At 40.9% G+C, this 12,500-nt stretch overlaps 1 protein-coding gene across 1 annotated transcript in view; it reads right to left on the bottom strand.

Annotated features, from left to right (window-relative positions):
• The window catches only part of LOC138961757 (ZP domain-containing protein-like), a 13,986-nt gene extending 1,807 nt beyond the window's left edge, over nt 1-12,179 (bottom strand). The window contains exons 1-6 of the mRNA XM_070333426.1: nt 12,029-12,179; nt 8,243-8,387; nt 4,950-5,167; nt 4,139-4,293; nt 1,673-1,879; nt 475-656 (exon numbers count right to left, since the gene is read on the bottom strand). Of these exons, the coding sequence (XP_070189527.1) occupies nt 475-656; nt 1,673-1,879; nt 4,139-4,293; nt 4,950-5,167; nt 8,243-8,387; nt 12,029-12,095 (974 nt within the window). The 5' untranslated portion in view covers nt 12,096-12,179. The remainder of the gene's footprint in view (nt 1-474; nt 657-1,672; nt 1,880-4,138; nt 4,294-4,949; nt 5,168-8,242; nt 8,388-12,028) is intronic.
• Nucleotides 12,180-12,500: the final 321 nt, after the last annotated feature.

The following is a 12,500-nucleotide window of genomic DNA, read 5'->3' as shown; positions in this document are numbered from 1 at the left end:
TTTGCATGTATGATACAGGTACAAATGTGATAATTGTAGGCTTATACTAGTGATTACTGTGTGTGATACATGAAATGTGATATGAATGCTGTTTTTATATGTTATACTCTTACTTTCTCCCAAGCGCAAGACAAATTCTTCCATGAAAATTGAAGCCAATAAAATTTGAGTTGAGTTGAGTTGAGTTGAGTTCACCCGTGTACAGTGTTAATGTAAATATTACATTCTTGTCAATGTCTGGTATGCATTATACATTGTATGTATCAATGTTGGAACCTTCATAGACCTTGAAGCAAGCACAATTGTCTACGGTGAACAAGAGATATATAGAAAATCCGATGAATTGTTCAAAGGCAACATTACACAGGACAAGGGTCTAACAGTCCCAAGCCAATGTACAGGAAGGAAGATAAACTATTTTGAAACTATTATATACAAAGATTAACACACTCGTGCGCACGTAACTGCACTTACTTGTTGTTGTAGAATAAAAAGTTTTGACCGATGGTTGGATTCATGCCTGGAGCAGCCAAGCAGTATGTGACAACCACTTTGAGACGGCTGTCAGAGGTGTTCATCACTACAGCCATGTCCATCCAGGCACCCATTGGGAGCACATACGGATAGTTGGTGACTGGATTTTGGAAACTGCGGTTCTACAACATTTAGAAATATCGAGAAAGCATTACGAGTTAATTTTGATATGTGACCCTCCACCACGGAATGATTCGGATGTCACCTCGCGCGGTTCTGCGCTACGCCTAATATACGTGGTGTCAGTGTGAGGACCACCTTAGTCACTAGTTTTCGCTCTTTTGTAAAACAGTTTTCACCACTGGATAGAGCATAAAAAACGCTTTAAGAAAATGTAAACATATTAAAAAAAATAATGCAAAGGTAACATGCGACTCATTTCGTGGTGGAGGGTCACATATGCTGACTGTTAGCAGAAATGGTAACAGACCTGAGTCGGCAGGCGAATGTTAATATCGTGTTCAAGATATTGTTGTACAATTTGCAAACGGTCAGCATATTAGAAACAACGGGTTTATTGTCGGCAAATTTCAATCTCAAACAGAATGAGGCAGAGCGATGTTAAGATATCAAATAACCAAAGGGAAGTAATCGCTCTTAATGCATACGACATGTGTAATAGAGTAAGCGAGAGTTGTACGGAACCAAAATACAAATTAAAGCGATACCATGACTTAGATATATCAAAACCGGAATGGGGACGGGATCGTCGCGATCTGGTTATGCCTATCAGTCACAACATTCTCGTGACATGATTGAGCTAACTATCACCTGACGTGATGGGTATCAACAGCTGAAATACTCTCCCGCAACAGTCTTACAAAATAAACCACGCTGAACAATTATTTCAGTTGCTTCGATTTTTCTTGTCAAAGACAGAGAGAGAGCACCTCAACGCAAGACACAAAGGAACTGATGTAAAAATGCATTTGACGCAAATGTAGTGACGCAATTTCATTTGATTCTTCAGAACTTTGACTATGCAGTTTTCAAGTAAAAAGAAAAGCATTATATAGTCAGAGGGTGGGTTGTATGTTCTCTTTCTGTGAAGTACCCACCGACACAAATGTATTTTCGCCTTACGCGACTTGTTTAATAACTACTTTACATGGACATGCTGCTAATCAGATAATCGTACCTGGTAGATGATCATTTGCATCCCAATAGTTGTTTGGTTTCCCAGAGTGATTGAGGCTTGGGGAAGAAACGTGTTCTGAACGGTAGCCCTGCGTGGCAGTGTGCAGGCAAGCGTGGCATTGTACCTCCGATACAGGGCTACACCTGTGCCATACGATGGGTAGGTCATGACGACCTTCATGGAGTAGGTGATGTTGTTGGCGTCTTGCTGCAATGACACAGATCACGCGACCGTGTTGTGTTAATCTATGACACTAAGGGGAGAAAGTATATGATGATGAAGATGATGAGGAAGACACACAGCAACCGAGTATAGTAATAAACTAGCAACTTCTCCAAGTCTGGACATTCTTATTTCGTTCCTGAGTGTGATTGTAGTTTGCCTCTTTTTAAATTTAGTCAATGTTTTAACGTAGAGGGGGGAATCGAGACGAGGGTCGTGGTGTATGTGCGTGCGTGTGTGTGTGCGTGTGTGTGTGTGTGTGAGAGTGTGTGTGTGTGTGTGTGTGTCTGTCTGTGTGTGTGTGTAGAGCGATTCAGACTAAACTACTGGACCGATCTTTATGAAATTTGACATGAGAGTTCCTGGGTATGAAATCCCCATTCATTTTTTTTCATTTTTTGGATAAATGTCTTTGATGACGTCATATCCGGCTTTTCGTGAAAGTTGAGGCGGCACTGTCACGCCTTCATTTTTCAACCAAATTGGTTGAAATTTTGGTCAAGTAATCTTCGACGAAGCCCGGATTTCGGTATTGCATTTAAGCTGGGTGGCTTAATAATTACTTAATGACTTTGGTCATTAAAAAACTGAAAATTGTAAAAAAATTATTTTTTTTATAAAACGATCCAAATTTACATTCATCTTATGCTCCATCATTTGCGGATTCCAAAAACATATAAATATGTTATATTTGGAGTAAAAACAAGCTCTGAAAATTAAATATATAAAAATTCATATGAAAATTACATTTTCGAAATCAATTTAAAAACACTTTCATCTTATTCCTTGTCGGTTCCTGATTCCAAAAACATATAGATATGATATGTTTGGATTAAAAACACGCTCAGAAAGTTAAAACGACGAGGGTAAAGAAAAGCGTGCTATCCTTCTCAGCGCAAGTACTACCCCGCTCTTCTTGTCAATTCCACTGCCTTTGCCGTGAGCGGTGGACTGACGATGCTACGAGTATACGGTATTGCTGCGTTGCATTGCGTTCAGTTTCATTCTGTGAGTTCGACAGCTACTTGACTAAATGTTGTATTTTCGCCTTACGCGACTTGTTACATTTAGTCAAGTTTTGACTAAATGTTTTAACGTTGACCGGGAATCGAGATGAGGGTGTATGCATGCATGTATGTATGTATGTATGTATGTGTGTGTGTGTGTGTGTGTGTGTGTGTGTGTGTGTGTGTGTGTGTATATGTATGTATGTATGTATGTGTGTGTGTGTGTGTGTGTGTGTGTGTGTGTGTGTGTGTGTGTGTGTGTGTGTGTGTGTAGACCGATTCAAAGAAAAATACTGCACCTATCTTCATGAAATTTTACATGAGAGTTCCTGGGTATAATATCCCCAGACAGGTTTTTATTTTGTTGATACATTCCTTTGATGACGTCATAGCCGACTTTTTGTGAAAGTTGAGGCAGCACTGTCAAACTCTCATTTTTCAACCAAATTGGTTGAAATTTTGGTCAAGTAATCTTCGACGCAGCCCAGACTTTGGCATTGTATTTCAGCTTGGACGCTTAAACATTAATTATTGAGTTTGCTCATTAAAGTTTTTATTAAAATCGAAGTTTTGCAAAGAGATTTAAAATTGATTGTATCGTAGTTTTCATCAAATTCTGAATCTGAAAATATATACATATGTCATGCTTACTCTTAAAATAACGGTGATCACGATTAATTAGTAATACGATTAAAACTTAAGAAATCAATCCAAAATGAGTTCATGGTATTCTTTATCATTTCCTGATTCCAAAAGCATATAGATCAAAATATGATATGTTGTATTCAAAACCAGCTCAGAACATTAACAAGAATACAGAAAAGCGCGCTTTCCTTCTCAGCGCAATACGCTACCGCGCTATTCTGGCCCGTCAATATCACTGCGTTTTGCACGTGGAAAGTGAGCGATTTCCTTCTTGCGGGGATTGACGAACCTGTACGTATTGTCTTGGTGAAAAAATGCAGTGCCGCGCTCAGTTTTATTCCGTGAGTTTGACAGCTTGACTAAATGTAGTAATTTCGCCTTACGCGAATTGTTTTGTTTGCTTTGTGAATTCGTTTGTTTTTTCCATATGTGTGACATTTTGTTCGGTTGGTTGGTTTGTTCTCCAAGTTACTATCGTTGTGTATTGGTCGCACAGACACACACACACACACACACACACACACACACACACACACACACACACACACACACACACACACACACACACACACACACATAACCAAGTACTTACTACGATTGACGTACTGGGGCTGGCGTAGGACATGGTGAGGTAGTTGACGTTATTTAATACCGCGAGGGTCTGATTATTGGTGGGTAAAACTGTCCATGGCACCGGATAAACCAGCTGCATGTTGTTGTTGTTACATAGCAGCTGGGGACTTGGCCCTGTGACAAAAGTGATGTCATTTAATGATCACACACAGTGAAGAATCAAACAACAAGAAAGGTTACATGTTTAGAGTGCTTAATTCTGGACAAAACAACACATTTAACAGAACCTTCTCTTGAAAAAAAAACCCATGTAGCTGTGTATTATCTTGGAATGTTCGCAAGACGGTCATTGCTATGAGAGAAAGGGAGAGTTGACCAACGCAGTAAACACGGACGGTGAATACTTTAGTAAAACTGCGATGGCGGCCACAGTAATCTGGACAGGCATAGCTCCCCTGTCCTTCTCCTCCTTTGTAAAACATCCAGTCAAATATTGAACGAAATGTTAACAAGTTAATTGTCAAAGTTCATCAGATCTGTCCAGATATGTCCAGTGTTTTTCTCTACATGCAAACGTACATACACAAACATATACTACCACCCGATTCGATTCGCAGTATATCTGAAAACATTAAAACTATCTGAAAAAGTTAAAAAGTCAACCTATGGTGTATGTTATATAAGTGTTGTTCTTTTGTCCAATTGTTTTTATAATCGTTTACAGGCAGGCAGGGTGTGCCGAAGAAAAGTTTCCATTTTTATGTAACATTTTAATGGACAATAACGTATTGTTATTGTTATTGTTAAACTAGTCGGCATCTAGCCCTTACCGGCTGCGGTGGGATCGGGAACGATGGCACAGGTAACGCCCGCCAGTTCGTTCCCATTGCAGTTGTTCTGGTTCCATGAGTTATTAAGATTGGGTATACAATCCCACAGGGTGGCCTCGGTACCCGCACACGACACATCGTCCAGTGCAATGTTGGGTGGATTCGCCACGACGGGTTTGTACTGTATTCTCAATCCAGGGTCTGCGATCGTCACGTTCCTGCAAAACGATTAGCACATCATTATTATTGCAGATACTCGGCAAACACACAAAAACATCACTTACATTTATAAGTTTAACTAGTTGTACATGTGCTCCTTTGTTGCTTACTAGATTCCAGTGCTTTATAAACATGCCTGTGAATTAAACACCAATAAGACATAGAAAAACGTATCCGGTGAAAATTATTGAGTTGACATTGATTAAATCAAAGCAGATATGTGAAAATAATTTTTAAAAAATACAATGTTATCATATCTCTATATGATTTTATTATAACATTAGTGTTCGTTCATCACGCTTGCCTTCATTATAACATTAGTGTTCGTTCATCACGCTTGCCTTCATTATTGGCTCACGTAAGTGTAGCCTATGCGATCGTAACTTTGTCTGTCTGTGCGTGCGTGTGTGTGTGTGTGCGTGTGTATGTCTGTGGTAGAAACTTTAACATTTCGTCATTTGAAGACGTCACATTATGACGTAAGAGGGTTAGACGTCACGCGAAGGAATTACTGAAAGTCTCGGTCATTGTTATTTTGAGCGGGCCGAGACTAGTTGGCAGTCGTGTCCCTGTAAGTAGGCTACATGCAGACAGACAGATCTAGATCTAGTGTCTCGCTTTCTTGCACAGTGTCACCTATGCTTACTGTGTGTGTGTGTGTGTGTGTGTGTGTGTGTGTGTGTGTGTGTGTGTGTGTATGTGTGACGGAGTGATTGAGTTTGTGTTACTGTTTGTCGATTTCTTACGTGAGCCTCGAAGGCTTCGCCTCTTGTAACATTAGTGTTTGTTCATCACGCTTGCCTTCGTTATAACATTAGTGTTCGTTCATCACGCTTGCCTTCATTATAACATTAGTGGTTGTTCATCACGCTTGCCTTCGTAATAACATTAGTGTTCGTTCATCACGCTTGCCTTCATTATAACATTAGTGTTCGTTCATCACGCTTGCCTTCATTATAACATTAGTGTTCGTTCATCACACTTGCCTTCATTATAACATTAGTGTTCGTTCATCACACTTGCCTTCATTATAACATTAGTGTTCGTTCATCACGCTTGCCTTCATTATAACATTAGTGTTCGTTCATTACGCTTGCCTTCATTATAACATTAGTGTTCGTTCATTACGCTTGCCTTCATTATAACATTAACGTTCGTTCATCACGCTTGCCTTCATTATAACATTAGTGTTCGTTCATCACGCTTGCCTTCATTATAACATTAGTGTTCGTTCATCACACTTGCCTTCATTATAACATTAGTGTTCGTTCATCACGCTTGCCTTCATTATAGCATTAGTGTTCGTTCATCACACTTGCCTTTATTATAACATTAGCGTTCGTTCATCACGCTTGCCTTCATTATAATATTAGTGTTCGTTCATCACGGTTGCCTTCATTATAACATTAGTGTTCGTTCATCACGCTTGCCTTTATTATAACATTAGTGTTCGTTCATCACGCTTGCCTTCATTATAACATTAGTGTTCGTTCATCACGCTTGCCTTCAATATAACATGAGTGTTCGTTCATCACGCTTGCCTTATTTCAGCTGTTGGTCATACACTGTGTGAATGGCAAATATGATCAATCAATCAATATGAAGCTTATATAGCGCGTATTCCGTGGGTACAGTTCTAAGCGCTTGTCGAAGAGTTGTCAACACAGGACTAACAAAGAAACTAACATCTTCAGACGGACACGAACCCTATCACACACTAGAACACCCTGGTAAACAAACAACTATTTAACAACAATGTACACATCAATAGCTAGGTCCAAACAAAATAATATTAAGCACAAAGAAAACACCTCTCACAGAGCACAGCACAAGAATGTCTTTTGGGGCACAACACATCACGTCGAGCATGAAAGTCGCAGCCAGCTACGGGAAGAACTGAGTCTTCAACCTACTCTTGAACGCGTCAAGAGAGGGGCTCTGGCGAAGCTCAAGCGGCAGGGAGTTCCAGACGGAGGGGCCCGCGGAGGGAAATGCACGCTGACCAGCAGATGCGAGTTTCGAGCGAGGGATGTGGAGGCGGAGAGGGTCAGCAGCAGAACGAAGGGGACGGTCGGAGGGCTGGGTGTACAGGTCCAGGGAGGATTGAAGGTACTCGGGAGCAGAGTCGTTGAGACACTTGTAGACCAGAGTGGACAGTTTGTAGGAGATTCGGGTGTTGACAGGGAGCCAGTGCAAGGAGCGAAGTAGGGGGGTGATGTGGTCTCGCTTCGTCTTCCTCAACGTCAGCCTGCTTTGTCTTACATCCTCCTTACAGACGTATAGAGCCATACATATATCTTCTTCTTCTGCTGCATTCATGGGCTGAAAGTCCTACGAGCACTCGTGTTTTTGCATGAGTGGATTCGTACGTGTATGAACGTTTTTACCCCGCAATTTAGGCAGCCATACGCCGCTTTCGGGGGACGCATGCTGGTATTTTCGTGTTTCTATAACCCACCGAACTCTGACATGGATTACAGGATCGTTTCCGTGCGCACTTGGTATTGTGCTTGCGTGTACACAAGAAGGGAGATAAGGCACTAGCAGGTCTGCACATACGTAGACCTGGAAAATCGACCTTAAACCACCAGGCGCGGCCGGGAGTCGAACCTTTAACCTTCCTCTTGGGAGGCCGGCGTCTTACCACTAGGCCATTGTTCCCGTATTAGCATCTTAGCATTGACCTAAAACTGTCCATGTATTGAAAAAAACTCCCAAGACGTGTCCAGCTATTTCCATTAGTGTCCGCATTTCAGTTTGGAAAAAGAAAACGCTCATTGGTTTCAGTAGAACGTGGGCTCCATCGGATTCCCTTTTTGTGTACCCTTCAGATTTAGCAATTAACTTGTCATCGGATATCAAATGCCATATATTGTGGTACCAAACGCACGAGCTCTTTTTTTAAAGAACTGATTGTCCATTTACATTCGCTTGAAAACAGAGGCGAGAAGTTTACCTGTTTGTGGTTCACCATTCCTTTGCGCCATTCGCTTCGAGCGACACATACTCTCCATTAATCTCCCCTTCCCTTAAGATACACTGAGAGTAGATAGGGTTCTTCGTGATTTACGCACCCGAAAAGCTGTTTGCAAACGACCTGGGCGGCACCTTGGTTCCAGAAGTCATCACAGATGTAGCCCCACTGTGTATTATTATTGGGCCGCACCATCACAAGGCCGATACGGGAGGAAGGGTTGTTCCCCACGGTATCTAGTTGTACTGCACAACGCAAATACATGGCCACATCACAATAATAATAATTGTCAGTAAGTACTGGTGTCACATGAGTGATGTGAACCAGTTGATTGGCTAATGGGGATGCGCTAAAACTGTTAGCGCACTCTTGGAGTGCGCTAACTTTTCCACAGAGCGTATTCTTCCGCCCTTTTCCAAAGCAACAGTGTACTCTCATCCTCAGAATTAATTAATGACATGTAGCTTATATTCTCCACAATACCAATGATTATGACCATACATTTCCTGCTTCTCAATTAAAGCAGAAGTGGGTTTTTTTCTGACAGATTGCATGTGCCTGTGCCACAGTTGCCACTGATCTAGAAATAGAACCCGCTATGTCTAATTTTTCAGTTTCGACTTGCGAAGATTCCTCTCATGTGGGATTGTTTCAATAACGCTATTGTCAGTACCGTCAGAGAAAAAAGAAGATTCAAAACGCACATTTTGCTACGCGCATTTGGATAGGCGTAACTGTGTGGTCAGGTTTGCTACGTATGACAGAGTCGATCGAGTCAGTCTTCCAAATGCTAGTCCAGCTCAGTAGCTGGATTTGGATAGGCGTAACTGTGTGGTCAAGATGTGCTTGTGTAATGCATAGTCAGAACTCAGAAAGTGTAATCGTCAAAACATTGCGATGGGAAGGTTGGGGAAAATTAATGGGAGGCAATTTCGAGCTCGATACACGTTTAACAGTGTTCTGATCTTTCGGATGATGCACGATTGTCATCCATTACCAACACCCCCCCTCCCACCCCCCGCCTTTCCCCACTTATCAGCTGTACTTCCCCGTTCGATGTGACCTAACTTTGCTTCTTAGACCACCAAACACGATACGACGGTCCAGGGGTGGAGTCCACCCGCTCGATCTGTCTGACATGGTCGTCTGCTTAAAATAACCTCTTTTTTTTTAAAGAAGCGATAAGCGTAACGTAATAAATATTAATACAGCAGTCCTCTGTTAACAGATCGAATAAAACAGTGCAGCTACCTGCCCAGTTTGCATTGACAGACACCCCCCCCCCCCCTTCAACGCAAAACAACAACCAACGTTAAAAACTACAAACACAACAACATAGAAGAACAATGAACAACATAACATGAATGCTCGTTTGCTCTCCTCTGGTTTCCTTCTCTGTTGATGTTGTTGGTGTGTGTGTGTGTGTGTGTGTGTGTGTGTGTGTGTGTGTGTGTGTGTGTGTGTGTGTGTGTGCGTGTGTGTGTGTGTGTGTGTGTGTGTGTGTGTGTGTGTGTGTGTGTGTGTGTGTGTGTGTGTGTTGACCTCAAATTCACACGCGCATTACTGGCCAACTCAAAAAGGGAATTGTAAAAGTTAATGTCATGCGTGCAAATAGCTGAAACACTAAGCAGGTGCTTTACACTAAAGATTAACCTTGTGCTATTTTGTCTCACAACAGAGTACATGTCCCAGCCGGTAGAATTTGAAAATAATACAGTCGATTGTCTTGGTGTGTGTTATCAACAAAGAACACCGACATTGCCACATTAATTTGTTTTAGTCATTATTGATGAGCCGATTCGCTTGCTATACTTGCAGCTATTGATGTCAAAGCCATCATGTATTTTGCACCCAAAAGCTGTCTTTTACACTGACTTGGGAGGAAACATCGGTGCGTGGATGACACATACACTGATAACAAGAGGAAGCATGGGTTTGACTTCCATGGTGCCTAAACCGGTTCAGAAGCCTTTAAAAATAATCACGTTAAGTTAAGCTGAAATGAAGCTATGAAGACTTGCTCAACGCTCACACACTGACAGATATAACAAGTTCACACTATTTTAAGCATTCGTTTGAACAATTTAATTTAAAAAAAGTTATTATTATTAAATTATTGTTTACAAATCAAACTTACGAGATACTTCTATAAAATAAAAAAACATGTTGCAGGCAAACCGCTGAATAATGTGAAATATCAAGGTAAAAACTTTTTTGTCTTCAAAATCTCCCGCGTCAAGTTGGGAGAATGTACTGGTTTTACAATCTGCAGAACATTGTTACCATTACAACCTGTAAAACACACACAACGATTAACGATTTTGTATGACAGAAAGCATGAGTTTATTTCCACCAGCTAAAGGGTACCTAAAATAGGATATAGCATGAATGAATAAAAAAACAAAAAAACATGTTTATTTTACAAATGAAGAAAATCAAGTTCGAATTTTAATAAACATTCCATACATTTAACCTCGCGTGTTTATTAATGCTTGGTCCTGGAGCGTTTTAGAGTGAACGAGTACATTAACGTAACTCGTTGTAGTTTTGCTAACTCTAGATAAGGAGAGAAAAACACTCGCTGTTATCTTGTAATGTAAATATCCCCTGGGTCTTTGATGCATTGATGTATTGACAGTTTCGTCCTTGCTTTGTGTAAGAGCTGTGTTTAATCGTGTCTGTTGATCGTTCACCATGGTTTTGAACTGTGAGGTCAAATAGGATCGTGTTTATGCACACAGGGAGATAAAACAATGATTGCAGATGTCTGTAAACTGTTTCGATTGCTGCGGTCGAGAGAAAATATGTTTGCTAAATACTGCGTGAATTGCCAAGCAACCTAGCCTTTATACTACTCACTTTTCAACAAATAAACGCATCATGTTACCACCTGTCTTTGTTTACTCTCGGCCCTCTTGTTCGAATCTTGATATCAAATGTCTGTCGGTACGTCAACAAAACACCCCCCCCCCCCCTCCAGAAAAACACACACAAAAATGTAAAGAAAATACAACAACATAATTTCCGCTGATGAAAGTGTAATTACAGGACATAGTCAATTCTTTGAAAATCAGTTAGGAGGAAGAGAGAGAGAGAAAGAGAAAGAGAGAGAGAGAGAGAGAGAGAGAGAGAGAGATAGAGAGAGTGAGAGAGAGAGGGAGAGAGAGAGAGGGAGAGAGAGAGAGAGAGAGAGAGAGAGAGAGAGAGAGACAGTCAGACAGACAGTTAGACAGACAGAGAGACGTGGGGGAGGAGGGAGGAGGATGGGGGGGGGGGGGGAGTGTCAGAGTCAAAATCATGATTAAGAAAGCACGGTAGCATTAGGTATAGAAGAACCTTAGTCGCAGCTACTCCTTTGAAGGTATAGACAGGCAGACAACACATGTATCTGATAACTATTGTCTATTATGCATCAGCAACGATAAAACAGCCGATTTTGTTCATACTTCATACGAAGAACATATATTTGTTTGTCAAAGTTAACACCTCTTCCAGTACAGGTAATGGTTTTCTGTTTCGAATCAGAGCTTCATACAAACCAATGTAAAAGACAAAAGCAGATTATAATTATGAGTATTATTTTAATTGGAAATGAATACGATCAAAATAAACCAGTCTTTAACACGAATTCGTGACCATACAGGCAGACCAGAGCTTAACGAGCTTCACAAGAAAACAAAGAAAGTGGTTGAAGGGAGTCAGTCCTTTTATGCCATTTTCATTTTATGAAATAAGTACAATCTTAAAGTGTTGATAGCTTGATCAGACACGTCTGAGAATAGGTGCAGGTGTTCTATCCTTTGCAATGACTGAACTGTAAAGACTTGCAGCCTAAAAAATAGATAAAATGCTCAAAACACAGCAATACATAGCAATTTTGACTTACTGTATTGGGCCGTGAAGATCCCAAACAGCATCAGAGAAATCAGTAACACGCTGATGAAGCGATCCATTGCTGGACTGTGCAGGCCCTTGGACACGGACCAGGGCAGACAACAACTCCTTCGTGTTGCTGTCAAGGCACACCCCGTCAATGAAGAGCGAGGGGTGTTTCTGAATAATCCTAAGGCTAGAGTCCAACCCTTAGATAAGGAAGTAGATTTGAAATTGATTAACTCGCACAGTTGACGTGTCCCAAACAAATGCAAAATATAACACCGTAGACAGCGTATCAAAGAACTGATTGAGATATTGTATTTAAGTTCAAAACGTATATAATTGATGGTGTTTTATTCAATTAAAACCGCCCTGATATGGCCCTTCGTGGTCGGCTGGGCGTTAAGCAAACAAACAAACAAACAAACAAATTCAATTGAACTATTTTTTTCAGAAGTGATTCTTGTGCCAGATACCACGTA

This window comes from Littorina saxatilis, linkage group LG3, assembly GCF_037325665.1.
Source record: "Littorina saxatilis isolate snail1 linkage group LG3, US_GU_Lsax_2.0, whole genome shotgun sequence".
Lineage (NCBI taxonomy): Eukaryota > Metazoa > Mollusca > Gastropoda > Littorinimorpha > Littorinidae > Littorina > Littorina saxatilis.
This window is presented reverse-complemented; position numbering and strand designations above follow the sequence as displayed.